Source organism: Uranotaenia lowii, chromosome 2 (assembly GCF_029784155.1).
Source record: "Uranotaenia lowii strain MFRU-FL chromosome 2, ASM2978415v1, whole genome shotgun sequence".
Classification (NCBI taxonomy): domain Eukaryota; kingdom Metazoa; phylum Arthropoda; class Insecta; order Diptera; family Culicidae; genus Uranotaenia; species Uranotaenia lowii.
In genome coordinates, this window is record NC_073692.1 from 389535617 (window position 1) to 389548779 (window position 13163).

A 13163-nucleotide genomic window follows, 5' to 3' on the forward strand; every position below is an offset into this window, starting at 1 on the left:
AGAAAAATTGTTGAAATAACGGCTTGATCCTTCTCGTTATTTTTTCAATCTACTGCTGCTAGATGCATATCTTCAGAGCTGACCTTCCAAACGGGGTAAGGCATCAGGATTCGAATGTGCTCGTTCATCCATCGGACAGAAGATAAATTTCGTTTCTGTCAGTTAATCGGTGTTTGTGTTCCGGGAAGCAGGATTGACTCAATTCACATCAAACTTACATTTTTGCGTTGCATTAAAAATACAAACTCTAAGGAAGCTAAAATCAACGCTAAATTTTAATGATTCGACACACAATTTTGTTCATTAAAAGCAGGTAATGTTATCAATGCTGCCTTTTGTATTAGTATTTTTTTTATAAGACTGGACTATTCGACTCACAGTCGTTAGGTTATAAGACTGAATAGAGCGCTAGGCCGAATGGGCCTTACTGCCAATTGTTCGGCAAAAACGACACAATTTATCATAGTTCAATAAATTTTGTTTTTTTTTTGCATTGGCTCCTATTTCGTCAGAGTAAAAAAATGCTATTAAAATGATCTATAGGCAATCCAACGAAGAGTCTTTTTGTGCAAAAGACTACATTTCAGTAAATCATTCATACTTTTGATATTTGGTTCCCAGTAGTTCCCAATTGAGTGCCTTTTGTTTCCCGCAGTCAATATTTCATCCCCTTCCTTTTCGAAGGTTTTGGATCAGCACGTAAAAAAAAACTTCGATACATCCATTCTTTGCAGATGCCTTGTACCTATTGAAATGTATATTTTTGAACTCAATGTGAAAATCAGTATTTATACGTTATATTTTCATGAATTTCTTTATAACAAATTTTCAAAGCAGAATATTTCAAGAAACCCTTGGAGACAAAAGGGTATAAGTGTGTGAAAGCTAACTTCGAGAAATCACGATTTCAAGTTGTTGTGTTTGGCCATTTTTCATACATTTTGCGAAAGTTTGTATTTTTCTTTCGAACGTAAAAAGTAGGTATGTAAATAAAATTCGAAAAACCATAAAAAAACAAAATTAAGTTTTGAATATGAAAAACCGTTTAACTCAAAGCGATCAATTTTGCACTTATACCTACCCCTTTGGCCCTGAGGGTATCAAATGTAATTTGAATATAGCTATCGATTTTTTTTTTCAAACAACAATACTACAACTGCAACCACTGTCAGAATCTCGCATCTGTACAGTGTGAAGCTTAATTGATTCAACATGTTTCATTTTTTCTCCTTGTTCTCTATTGCTTACAGGTTGATCCGCTTTCATTGCTGACCAATAAAAATACAGCAATTGGGGATGAAAACAATTGAAAGCGGCGAGAAACGGCAGCAGCAACGACGACAGTATCACAATGCAGGTGAGTTTATTGAAGAAAAAAAATGTGCAGGATCGAAAAAAATCCAATAAATGTTATGCATAACATGAACATCATGAATATTAAAAAGCTGATCCTGCGGTTGTGAGAGAGCAGATATGATAATCGATTATAATTTTAATGGCATGTGCGGCGGAATGAAAATTAGAGAGAATTTATTTTATAGAAATTTGAAAGAAAGGTGGATAGACAGACATTAGTGCGCCAATAGGAGAAAGCTTGATAGGTGTTGGAATTTTTCAGGCTAGAGGGCATGTTGATGAAAAGCTCCCATGAATTGCTCCCGCCTTTGCTCTACACTAGCTAACTATATATGAGAAACTCAGAAAGAGAATTCCCATGTATAGCGAGCCCAATGGTATGTGATAGTTAGCTAGTGTAGAGCAGATCCCTGCCACTTCCCAGAAATGTTATTCAAACCGTGTGGAGCACATCTCTCAGATTTCCTCTTTTTTCTCCTCGTTTTGACAGATTTATGCTTTTTTCCTCAGATTTAAGCTTTCGTCTCCTATGCTCTCAAGGCAAAAAAAGTTTAAAAACGAGATTCACGAGCACACATTTAAAAGATGTTGGTCACACGATTTGTCTATGTATCGTGTGACCAACATCTTTTAAATGTGTGCTCGTGACCCAGTGAACATTTTGGTCTGTATATTTCAGTTGTTTCTGAGATATACACACTTTTGTACAATCTGAAAAAGTTGTATAGAATATTCTATATGAGCCTGTACGTACCAAAGTGGAGGCAATATACGGACCAAATTCTGCTCACCTTGAAAATATAAAACTTTGTATTGCGTTTTCAACAATTTGATAGCAACTTTGCTTTGCATAAAATCTTAGGATTGTACAACTTACAATTTTCTATTGCCTGCCCTACAATTTGATTACAATTTCCTTTTGCAGGTAGCCTGAGGTTTGTACAACTTTCTTCGCCATGTAATACAATTTATTGTTACTGTATCCCAAACCAATTATATTTTTCCCTTATTACGAATTTACTATGAATCGCCGTGAACATAAATAAAATATAATTTAATGTTTACTGCGAAAAAAATTGAACCATATACAACTTTATGTGTCTCTTTTTCCTCAGTCTCGAACTCACAACGTTCCGATCCCTGTTTTTCGATGCTTCCTCGGCGCCATTTCATGTTGATTCAAACAAGCAAATTCGTTCATGTACGTACAGTTGAGAGTTCCGTTAAAAATCAGTTGATCGTATAAAATACCACTGACTGCATCATTTCGGACTCCAAATCTATTTGAAGATGCCGTTTTTTGAAATACAACTTTGACCTATCTCATAGACGATTCTATAACAATCAATAATTGTATTCAGCGCTGTGCGATCTTAGCTAGCTAAATATTTACTGTACTGTTGAACAATTTGACAATCTGCAGATTATATAAATTCCATTATACGATGTTCTTACAATAACTGTACGACCTTTCATAGAAATAATACGTCATCATAGATCGCAAGCATGAAAGATTGCGTAATTGTACAGTGGGATATAATATTGAGCTTTACACAATTCTACTGCAATTCAAAACAACTTTAGTGATCTTTCTAGCTACAACATGATGTTTATACAATTTCAATCTGAACTGGATGCTTATACAATCTGCAATGAACACTACTTCACGATTTCTGGTTAACTGGAATCGTTTATCACCGAACCGGACTTTTTTAAGCGTCGGCTGTGTTTTTGCAAACGCCGACTGTATGTGCCACTTTTTTCATTTTTATATTTTTTTTCTTAATTAAAACTGCCTTCATGTTTGAAACAAAATTCGTCAAGGATTTCCAATTTTTGCAATTGTTGTCATAAGATGATTAAGATATTACTAAGCATAGGAATTGCATTATTAACAATTATTTACCGATTAAGTTTATCTCAATAAGCGACTTTGAATGACATGTATGAATAGATTGTTTAAATTCCACTATACGATTATCTCTTAATTACTGTACAACCTTGCATGGAAATAATATGTCATCATAGATCGCCAGCATGAACGATTGCTTAATTGTACAGTGGAATTAAATATTGAGCTTTACACCATTCTACTGCGATTCAAAACAACTTTATTGATCTTTCTATACGATTAACAAAATGTTATCGTATATAATGAAATTTACAAACCATAAACGATAAAATATAACTTGGTTAAGCTACAACATGATGTTTATACAATTCCAATTTAAAGAGGATGCATATACAATCGAAAATGAACACTGCTTTACGATTTCTGGTTATCTGGGGAATCTCGTTTTTAAGCTTTTTTTCCTCAGATTTAAGCTTTTTTTGCCTTGAGAGCATAGGAGACGAAAGCTTAAATCTGAGGAAAAAAGCATAAATCTGTCAAAACGAGGAGAAAAAAGGGGAAATCTGAGAGATGTGCTCCACACGGTTTGAATAACATTGCCGGGAAGTGTGTAGAGCAAAGGCGGGAGCAGTTCATGGGAGCTTTTCATCAACATGTCCTCTAGCCTAAAATTTCAACACCTATCAAGCTTTCTCCTATTAGCGCACTAATGCCTGTCTATTCACCTTTCTTTCAAATTTCTATAAAATACATTCTCTCTAGTTTTCATTCCGCCGCACATGCCATTAAAATTATAATCATACAATTTACGGCGATTAAAATCATATAACAGACATGATAATCGAGGCACTTGGAAAAAGAGGTTTATTTGTTTAAATTGATTTGAAGAATTCTATGGGTTATTAGATATCACAAATTGATTTCAATTAAAATCTATAGAATTTATAAAATTTGTGATTTTTTTTATACTATGTTGAAAAGGATGAAAAGGATTGCTCAATTTTATCGTATTCTATATTTTGCTCCCAGCGTGAGGATAAGAATTTGTATAAGTCATAAATTACCTCTTTGTGTACAAACTGGTTTTCCAATTTTGATGGCAATAATTTGAAAATTGTTTGAATTGTGCCGTATTCTTAATTGGTTTTGTGTGGGATCCTCTAGTTTTGAAGGGAGTAAGCTCTTTCAGTACCTTGAAAATGCTCGAACGGGGTTAGTTTTGATAATTATAGCCTAAGTCATGCTTTATGAAAAAGGAAACCGCGAAGAAAAATTTCCCAAACGTCTAAAAAATTAATAAAATGTTGAGATCTAGAAATATTTTCAAAAATAAATATGAACGAAAATCGACTTGCTGGGACTCTATCCAAACTATAAGCATAAGGATATATTGACAGTTCTGCACGCCACCTTAGCAGAAGGTCTCAGCCCTAACCTTAAACCATGAGTACTTCTGATCAATTTTTGGAAAGGGCGCACATGAGATTTCCTCATACTTATATTGAGAAATTCCTCCATTTCAAAAAATCAACACTGAATTGTTGATGTTTTGATTTTGAATGACGACAAGTGGTGCCAAATTAATTGATTTTTCAGTATTTTACTGATGCTTGGAAAATAAATTTCATTTTAAGATAATCCAGATGATCTGAATTTCTAAAATTGGCGTTACTTCTTTTAAATATGACATTGTATTAAGTTTAAGCATCCCAAAATAATGTAAAAAACTTTCTCTAGTGAAACAATTGGTAACAATTGGTAGAAAATCCTAAATCAAGTTCATTCTCATGTTTCATATTAAGAAAATCTTTCGACTTCTAAAAATATTCGAATATAATTCTTTAATGAGAGTAGGAGTTTTTCGCATATATGTAATAACTGGTTATGAATCGCGTTGTTTCATCATTTAGAATTTAAAACAGTACTTGGTATTCGATTATCCGAAAATATGTCAGCATTTTGACTGATAAAAAACCAGTTTGGATAATATTCTTTATGATTTAAAATCAGTCAACCTAAGAGCATCTCAATTGGATACAGTAAAATATATCCAAATGCTCCAAACATCCAGCCTGCTTTCAAATGATCCAGATTTTTGTGTAATTCGAAGCAAAATAAATTTTATTATTGGCATACCATATAAGACTGAGTCGATTTGAGGTTGTTTTTGAATTTCTCAAACTCTGGGGTCTAAAAGAATTCATTATGGTTCAAAACGCATCCATGATTTTTTACAGGTTTTTTAAATAACACTAGCTGACCCGGTAAACTTCGTTTTACCTTCTAAAGTATAAATCGTAATAAATGTTTAATTTCATCTACACGTCCTTAACTGCATTCTTATGGAAATCGTAACAAATAATGTTGAATTTGTATTGAGACCACCTTCCAAAAAAGTGAGATTCTTGAAACTATTATACAAACCATCCCTGACCCAAAAAACCCTCGGATACCAAATTTCACTTCATTCCGACCGACCATTCATACGTGATGTTGTTACAAAGAAAACGCCTCCATTTTTATATATAAGATTCTCTCCCCTCCTCTCACCTTTAGTTCAAAAATGGGGGGGGGGGGGGGGTTTATGGAGAAAGCGTTATTTATTACAATAAATCATATTTTACTGTCAAAACATGGTTGCCTGACTCGTTTAAGCAAAATCGCTTGGCAATTGTTTAAGTTATGTTATAACTCACGTTGATTTTGTATGGGAGCCTCTGGTTTTAAAGGTAGGATGTGTTATTTAGTAAAATTGATTGTTTTTCTACATCAAAACATGCATGTGTACACAATTTCATGAATATCCCATGTGAATTGTATGGGTTGTATATATTTTTTCAAATTTTTTCACATTTTTTTTAAGGGAGCCCCACGTTTTAAAAGCGAGCAATTGCAGTCTGCATAATGAATCAACTTCTTGTGTCTTTTCGATCTCGTGAACCAATTTTTATGAAAATCGCATTTAAATTGTTCAAGTTATGTCCCGTTTCAATTTGATTTTGTATGGGAGCCCCCCTTCTATAAATAGTGAGATTCTTGAAACTATTATACAAACCATCTCTGGCCCCAAAAACCCTCGGATACCAAGTTTCACTTCATTCGCACTTCATTTTTGGGCTGTGTGGCAGCGGCCTAAAGAATACTGCCACTGGGATACTGGTCCATGTCGTACGAGGCGACTAATCCAGTACTTCCCAGATACGTTTATCTCATATTTCTGTCTATTGGAAATCAATGAGGCTGTATCTGGGCGGGGGAGAAAATAGGTCAAGGTCAATTATTGCATGCAGAGTTCAGAAGTTTTTCAAGTTCAAAACATTGGAAGGAAATGTTTTGAATCTGAATCAGTTTTAAATTCTTGCTAGTATTTTTTGACCTTTGTACGTATTTTCTCTCGAGAAGGGTATGCCAATAGTGCATATGTAGTACATGCATTTGCACAAGCTGTATTCTTCCATATTTTCTCGTTTTTCCAATTTGGAATATGATTTTTCATTCAACAAATCTCTTTGCTCTCCTAGTAACTCCGTTCAATAAAATCTCTTCACAAGTGTTCAAATGTGAATCGCAAACGCATCGCTTACGGTCTCATTGCTTCTGAAATCATAGAAGAATATGATCTAAATTACATCAGTTATATCTGTTACGTCAAGCGCAAAATAGGGGTTTTTTCTTTATAGTGGACAAGTTTTCAGTCCCTTCTATCTTTGGATTGGCAACAGAATTTTGTGGAGGTAAATGTCCGTTCATATAAAGATATTCAATTGTAAAAATTGCATCATGGTTATTTAATCATTGAAGCCGTACAAATATCGTTTCCGTGGAAAATAAAAATTAAAAAAAAAAAAATATTTTTTTTTAGGGTTGCCAAAAGGCTTCAATATTCCCTATTAAATCAAGTTTTTGATCAAAACTTGTATCGCATGTCGACAGTCATATCTGTTTCACTTAATATATGTCACTTCTCTTGTATTGACACATGTTCCCTTAGCTTTAGAATGGTTATAGTGTTAAGAAGAATCAAAGCTCCTTTAATATCGTACTCTGATATTTCGTATCATACGTCAATCCTGGTTCTGGAATCCACTGCTACAGCTTCATGCAGTGTTAATATCGCTTGTATCAAATTTGGCGTCACAGAAGCTCATTGTAGTCGTCTAACCAGAGCGCTAACTGGTCAGTTAAATAAAAATATATAAAATCAAGACTTTGTGTTCTGAATCTCCTGTATGGTTAAGCTATGATTCAGAGGTACTATTGTACCTATATTTACCTTCCACTTAGTGTGTACATGTCCCTCTTTTGCCCGACTTCATTCTTTTTAATGTATGTCAGAATTTAACAAAGGAAGTTAAAAAAGTCCTTATTTCCAATATTTTGATTGAAAAAAAGCTTCATTGCTTAAAAATCCCTATGTGGACAGGCTAAATGCCAACTTTTCCATTATAAAATCGTTTATTTGCCCTCATTGTAGCATCCTGGTTAGAACGTTTTCTGATCATTGTAAACTCAAATCTCCTGAATTTTGTAGTTGTGAATCAATAATGTATGATTCTTGTAGCTCATATATGCCTGTTTTTCGATTGCTAGAAAGCTTTTATGTACTCTCGCCTATCCTGATATAAGTGTATCTCATTCTAAGAATTTAAACTAAAATAACAATCTGTCATTTTTCACCCAATATGGTTATAAGCTTCAATGCTTCAAAATTCCTCCGTGGATCGGCTTTATGCCCTAAATATTTATTTATTTTCTAATCCTTTTATGGTTTTCAGGTTTCTCAGGTATATGATGAAATCTGTAAAAAAAAGGCTAGGCACAATTTTCCCGTTTGTTTGGATAACGTGCCGCTATCAAGCCTACCCCTTTTCTGATACCTGATACCTGATCCCATGTGAATTGTATGGGTTGTATATATTTTTTCAAATTTTTTCACATTTTTTTTAAGGGAGCCCCACGTTTTAAAAGCGAGCAATTGCAGTCTGCATAATGAATCAACTTCTTGTGTCTTTTCGATCTCGTGAACCAATTTTTATGAAAATCGCATTTAAATTGTTCAAGTTATGTCCCGTTTCAATTTGATTTTGTATGGGAGCCCCCCTTCTATAAATAGTGAGATTCTTGAAACTATTATACAAACCATCTCTGGCCCCAAAAACCCTCGGATACCAAGTTTCACTTCATTCCGATCGCCCGTTCATACGTGATGTTATCACAAAGATAGCGCCTCCATTTTTATATATAAGATTTACATGAGTAAATTTAAACTTTTATGTTTGTATGGCGAAATTAATGAATTTTTGTTTCTTCTGTGGAACCGAGGTTTTTGTGCCAATTTATAAATTCTCTGAAGGGAATTTTCCGCTGAAAATCTTATCTTTGTCGTAAACTGAGACTTCGTATCTTATTAGACAATAAAATTATAAGCTGTTTAACAGAGGTATGTCTTTTGGCATTGATAAACCATAAATTCAATTGACACCACTGCTGGGTACCTAGCGAGGTATTGCATGGCTTTTTTTTATTGGTTTCACCAGTGATTTAAAATTTGCAAAAACATACGACTTCCACCCCACTTAGAAAAATGAATAAGTTGCAACAAACTTTGATTCTGTTTAAAACGCAGGTTTCAGTGGTGTAATAGAGTTATCTTTATTCAGTTTCGTCAGTGAGGTCATTAGAATACAACCATATTAATTAGCGATAGCTAGTTGTCACTTTCCACTTCTCATATTCCCTAATCGGGAAAGTACAAATTTCTCAATGAGTACTTTGATATTCTTACCCAGAATATCTGGCAACACTGCTGTGTCAGCACAAACCCTATTCGAGTACTCCCGCCTAACCGTGTAATGATGTAAACATTTGAACTACGTTTATCATCATCACATGACATCAGCAATCATTGATCTATTGTTCTCGATTGCGAATTGGAAATGGAGAATGCTGAACAGCTTCGCGTGCCTCGTGAACGCATCAGCTGGCTGATCCTCAGTAGAGATGTGTCGCAAAGATAGCTGACCGCTTCTTACGATGTCTCTAATGAAAGCATACTTAGCGTCCAGATGCTGCATCCGCTGATGGGTTCGCGCCTCTTCCAGATACTGGATGCAAGGGATGTTGTCCTCCATTATTTTGAAAGGAGTGTTAACCACAAACCTGCCTTGACTCATGGCAAAGAGCTCCGATTTAGCTTCGGTCGACGACAGACTGACCGTCTGCTGAAGTTTCGTTGACCACGAAACTAGATTCCCGAAAATCATGTAAGCGTAACCTGATACAGATCTTCGATCATCGGAGTCGTTGACAAAATCTGCATCAGCATATCCAATGAGTGGTTCCAATTTCGCGTTTCTGCGGAATACCAACGCTGTATCGGTCGTACCCCGAAGGTATCGCAGAATACGGTTCAGGCCTTGCCAGTGCCTATACGCCGGGCTGGCCTGGTACTTGCTCAGTGCGCTAACCGCACAGATACCTGGCCTCGAAGATGTCGCCAGATATTGTAGACAATCGATCAATTCTTTGAACGATTGTTCGGTGATAACCTAACCATCGTTCAGCTTCGTTCAGCGAACGTTTGTATCAAGCGGTGTGCTTACCGAATCGTTGCAGAACCTTCTCGATTGCGAAATCTCGATGAAGCTATTCGGAAAGTTTCGTTTGATGGTCATCCCCAAGAAAGTCTTGACTTCCAGAAGATCCTTTATCTGGAATAGCCTTTCAAGCTCGGTCTTGATCCAGATAAACTTTACGATGACCTCAGCTTGCGAGCGGTGGGAACTTCTAGCAGGCTGTTTTCTGGTAACCCCAGAAGAACAACCTCTTTTAGCCATCAACGCAGTATTCCGATGACTCTGAGAAACCTTAAGCTCCAGAAGCATGGGGTGGTTGAAGTCGCTGGCAACTAACCATAGCCCAAACCACCTCCTCGAAGAATTCGGGCATTGCTTCCAGCTGTGTCCGAGCATGCTAACAGCAGCGCACAACCAGGGCACGAGAGTAACCCTCTAGGCTAGCACTCCAACCAACTCCTCCAGGGTGTTCCTCCAGGTGGACCTTCAAACCTTCGCGCTGACCGGTTGCGGATCCAGGGACTCCTCCCGACCGTCGGACGTGAGCTCACGCATGCTAATCGCAGCGTGGTTTTTGACGGCTTCGAGAGTAACCCTCTTGATCCGCGAACCTTTCCGGGCTCAACCGCTGGCGGCACCTCCTGGCTGACCTGGGACATCTAGCTGCCTGGTGATTCTCTGGCGGGTCCCTCTGGGCTGGGTCGTCTTAGCGCTGGCGGGTCCCTCTGGCTGATGGTCCTCTGGCTGCTGGCTGGTGAACTTGATAACCGCAAGTTCGAAACTTGAGAGTACCCCTCTCTAACTAACTCGAAAATTTCCAATCCAGACGTATCTGGGCCCAAACCTGTTTAAAACGCAGGTTTCAGTAGTGTAACTAATAGAGTTATCTTTATTCAGTTTCGTCAGTGAGGTCATCAGAATATAACCATATTAATTAGCGATAGCTAGTTGTCACTTTCCACTTCTTATATTCCCTAACCGGGAAAGTACTCATTTCTCAATGAGTACTTTGATATTCTATATAGGACGTTTCGGCTTCTAAGTTCTGTATCCACCACCAATCCTCCACCAATCCACCACCAATCATCGAAAAACCAATCACGTATTTCTCGCTACCACACATACCAGGTCTAAGCCAACAGATAAGCAAGGCCCTACAAACCCAATATCCAGCCATCAAAATAGCCAACAGAAACACCCATACCGTCAATAATTTTTTCACTAAAATGAAGGACCCCATAAGCAAATCACAGATCCACAATTGTATATATTCGATCCCATGCGAAACATGCCCAGGAAGATACGTGGGAAAGACCACTAACAGCATCACACAACGTATGTATGGACACAAATCGAACATAAACACCCTAGAGAAGCTACTTCGAGTTGGCCACGAATACACAGATCAGGAAGTAATACAGCTAGGAGAGAAAACTGCTCTCCTTAAACACTGTATTACTTTCAAGCACCGATTTGACCTGAAAAATGTAAACATTGTAGATCGGACACATAATCCCCACACATTGGACATGCTGGAATGTTTTCATATTGTCACAGAACCACACGCAGTAAATTCACGCAAAGATGTCCAGGGTGTTAAGGCAGAAACACAATACAGCGTCGGTCGTCGCGTCACGTCAGCGGTCAACGCTGTCGATAAGTACTAAAACGCGGACACGACGCACCCGACGATTTTTGCATCACAATTCAGCGTCAAGAGACATCTTAGATGTCTCTTGACGCTGAATTGTGATGCAAAAATCGTCGGGTCCGTCGCGTCCGCGTTTTAGTACTTATCGACAGCGTTGACCGCTGACGTGACGCGACGACCGACGCTGTATTGTGTTTCTGCCTTTAGTGTTATCTACGCGGGACTACTATCAAATACGAAAATTCAGAGAGGGAGAAAACTTCACAAAACAAGTATGATCAACAACAAACCACACTCAACCATAGCATAAACAAACGCATCTTTTTAATTTTTTTTTACTTCAAATATGTTAAACAAAATGTTTTCAATGAAATAAATTTATAGATATCCCTGATGATGGCCAAGATCATGGCCGAAACGTAGGACACTGAGAAAATGTGCTGTTTCTAATTTTTGTTCAAAAATACATGACTGAGAAGCCGAAACGTCCTATATAGGCTACATTCACCAGTCAAAAAAATCATAGATTTACTTTGATATTCTTTCCCAAAATATCTGGCAACACTGTTGTGTCAGCACAAACCCTATTCGAGTACTCCCGCCTAACCGTGTGATGATGTAAACATTTGAACTACGTTTATCATCATCACATGTCATCAGCAATCATTGATCTATTGTTCTTGATTGCGAATTGAAAATAACAAAAGGAACCAAAACAAACAATGTTTTGGTTCTGCTGCAATCGGCAGCAATGTTTATCCGCCGAAACCGTAAGTATCAACAGTTTTTAATAAAAAATCAAATGAAAACGTTTGAAAATTTATAGTTTTTGATATATTTGTGATGTCATAACGCATAAAGTACCAATACGCATAAAGTACCAACTTTTTATTTTGTTCAAATTAAATGTAACATTTTTTCTGTCAAAAGTGTTTTTTATAGAAAAAGTATAAAGGTTCTGCATACATTCAGGTGTAAAAAATACTACAAAAAAATCTGCCAGTTGAAATAATAAAAATGTATGTTTGGATGGATGAAATTTTTAATCAACAAACGCGTGATGCTATACAATCATATTCCAGCATAAGGAATTCTGACTACGTCAATTTGATGTCCTTAATACTTTTGATGTACAAAGCGGTACGATTATCTGTGGACATAATGTTTTTAGAAGTCATTGAAGTTAGTTTTGATAACTGACAAACTTTCAACGCATTAAAAAATTTAATTTGACAATTTTTAGAAAATTTGATAGATAACATTATAGCAAGAACTTTTTAAAAAATTATTAAATGCCCTAACTTTTGCTACGAAAATTACAGAGATAGCTTAAAACCTTCATCAAAATCTATATATATAAAAATGAATGTTTGTCTGTCTGTCTGTTCCTTATAGACTCGGAAACTACTGAACCGTTCGTCGTCAAAATTGGCATCTGAGGGTTTTTGAGGCCGGAGATGGTTTCTATAATAGTTACAAACCGCTCCGACTTAAGGGAGAAGGGGCTTCCATACAAAATTTGTGGTTTTTCGAATCAAATTAAAGTCATGACATCCATTTTCTCGACATTTTTTTTCCTTTGGGCGGTTTGTTTTTCGTCTCCATGGTCGAGGCGTCGTGAGCCAACGTCGCGAGAGGATAGTAACTATGACATAGCATACTGATCAGTGGGAATATTTTGGCGCGTATTTCTCAACCAAGCATATTTTCAATGCAAGTGGTGGCGATA

At 36.6% G+C, this 13163-nt stretch overlaps 2 protein-coding genes across 2 annotated transcripts in view; both read left to right on the forward strand.

The window, feature by feature from the left end:
• The window catches only part of LOC129743261 (uncharacterized), a 52007-nt gene extending 50697 nt beyond the window's left edge, over positions 1-1310 (forward strand). The window contains exon 3 of the mRNA XM_055735243.1: positions 1251-1310. Within this exon, the coding sequence (XP_055591218.1) occupies positions 1251-1310 (60 nt within the window). The remainder of the gene's footprint in view (positions 1-1250) is intronic.
• The window catches only part of LOC129744745 (uncharacterized), a 298023-nt gene that overhangs the window by 223796 nt on the left and 61064 nt on the right, over positions 1-13163 (forward strand). The window contains exon 2 of the mRNA XM_055737436.1: positions 1251-1357. Within this exon, the coding sequence (XP_055593411.1) occupies positions 1352-1357 (6 nt within the window). The 5' untranslated portion in view covers positions 1251-1351. The remainder of the gene's footprint in view (positions 1-1250; positions 1358-13163) is intronic.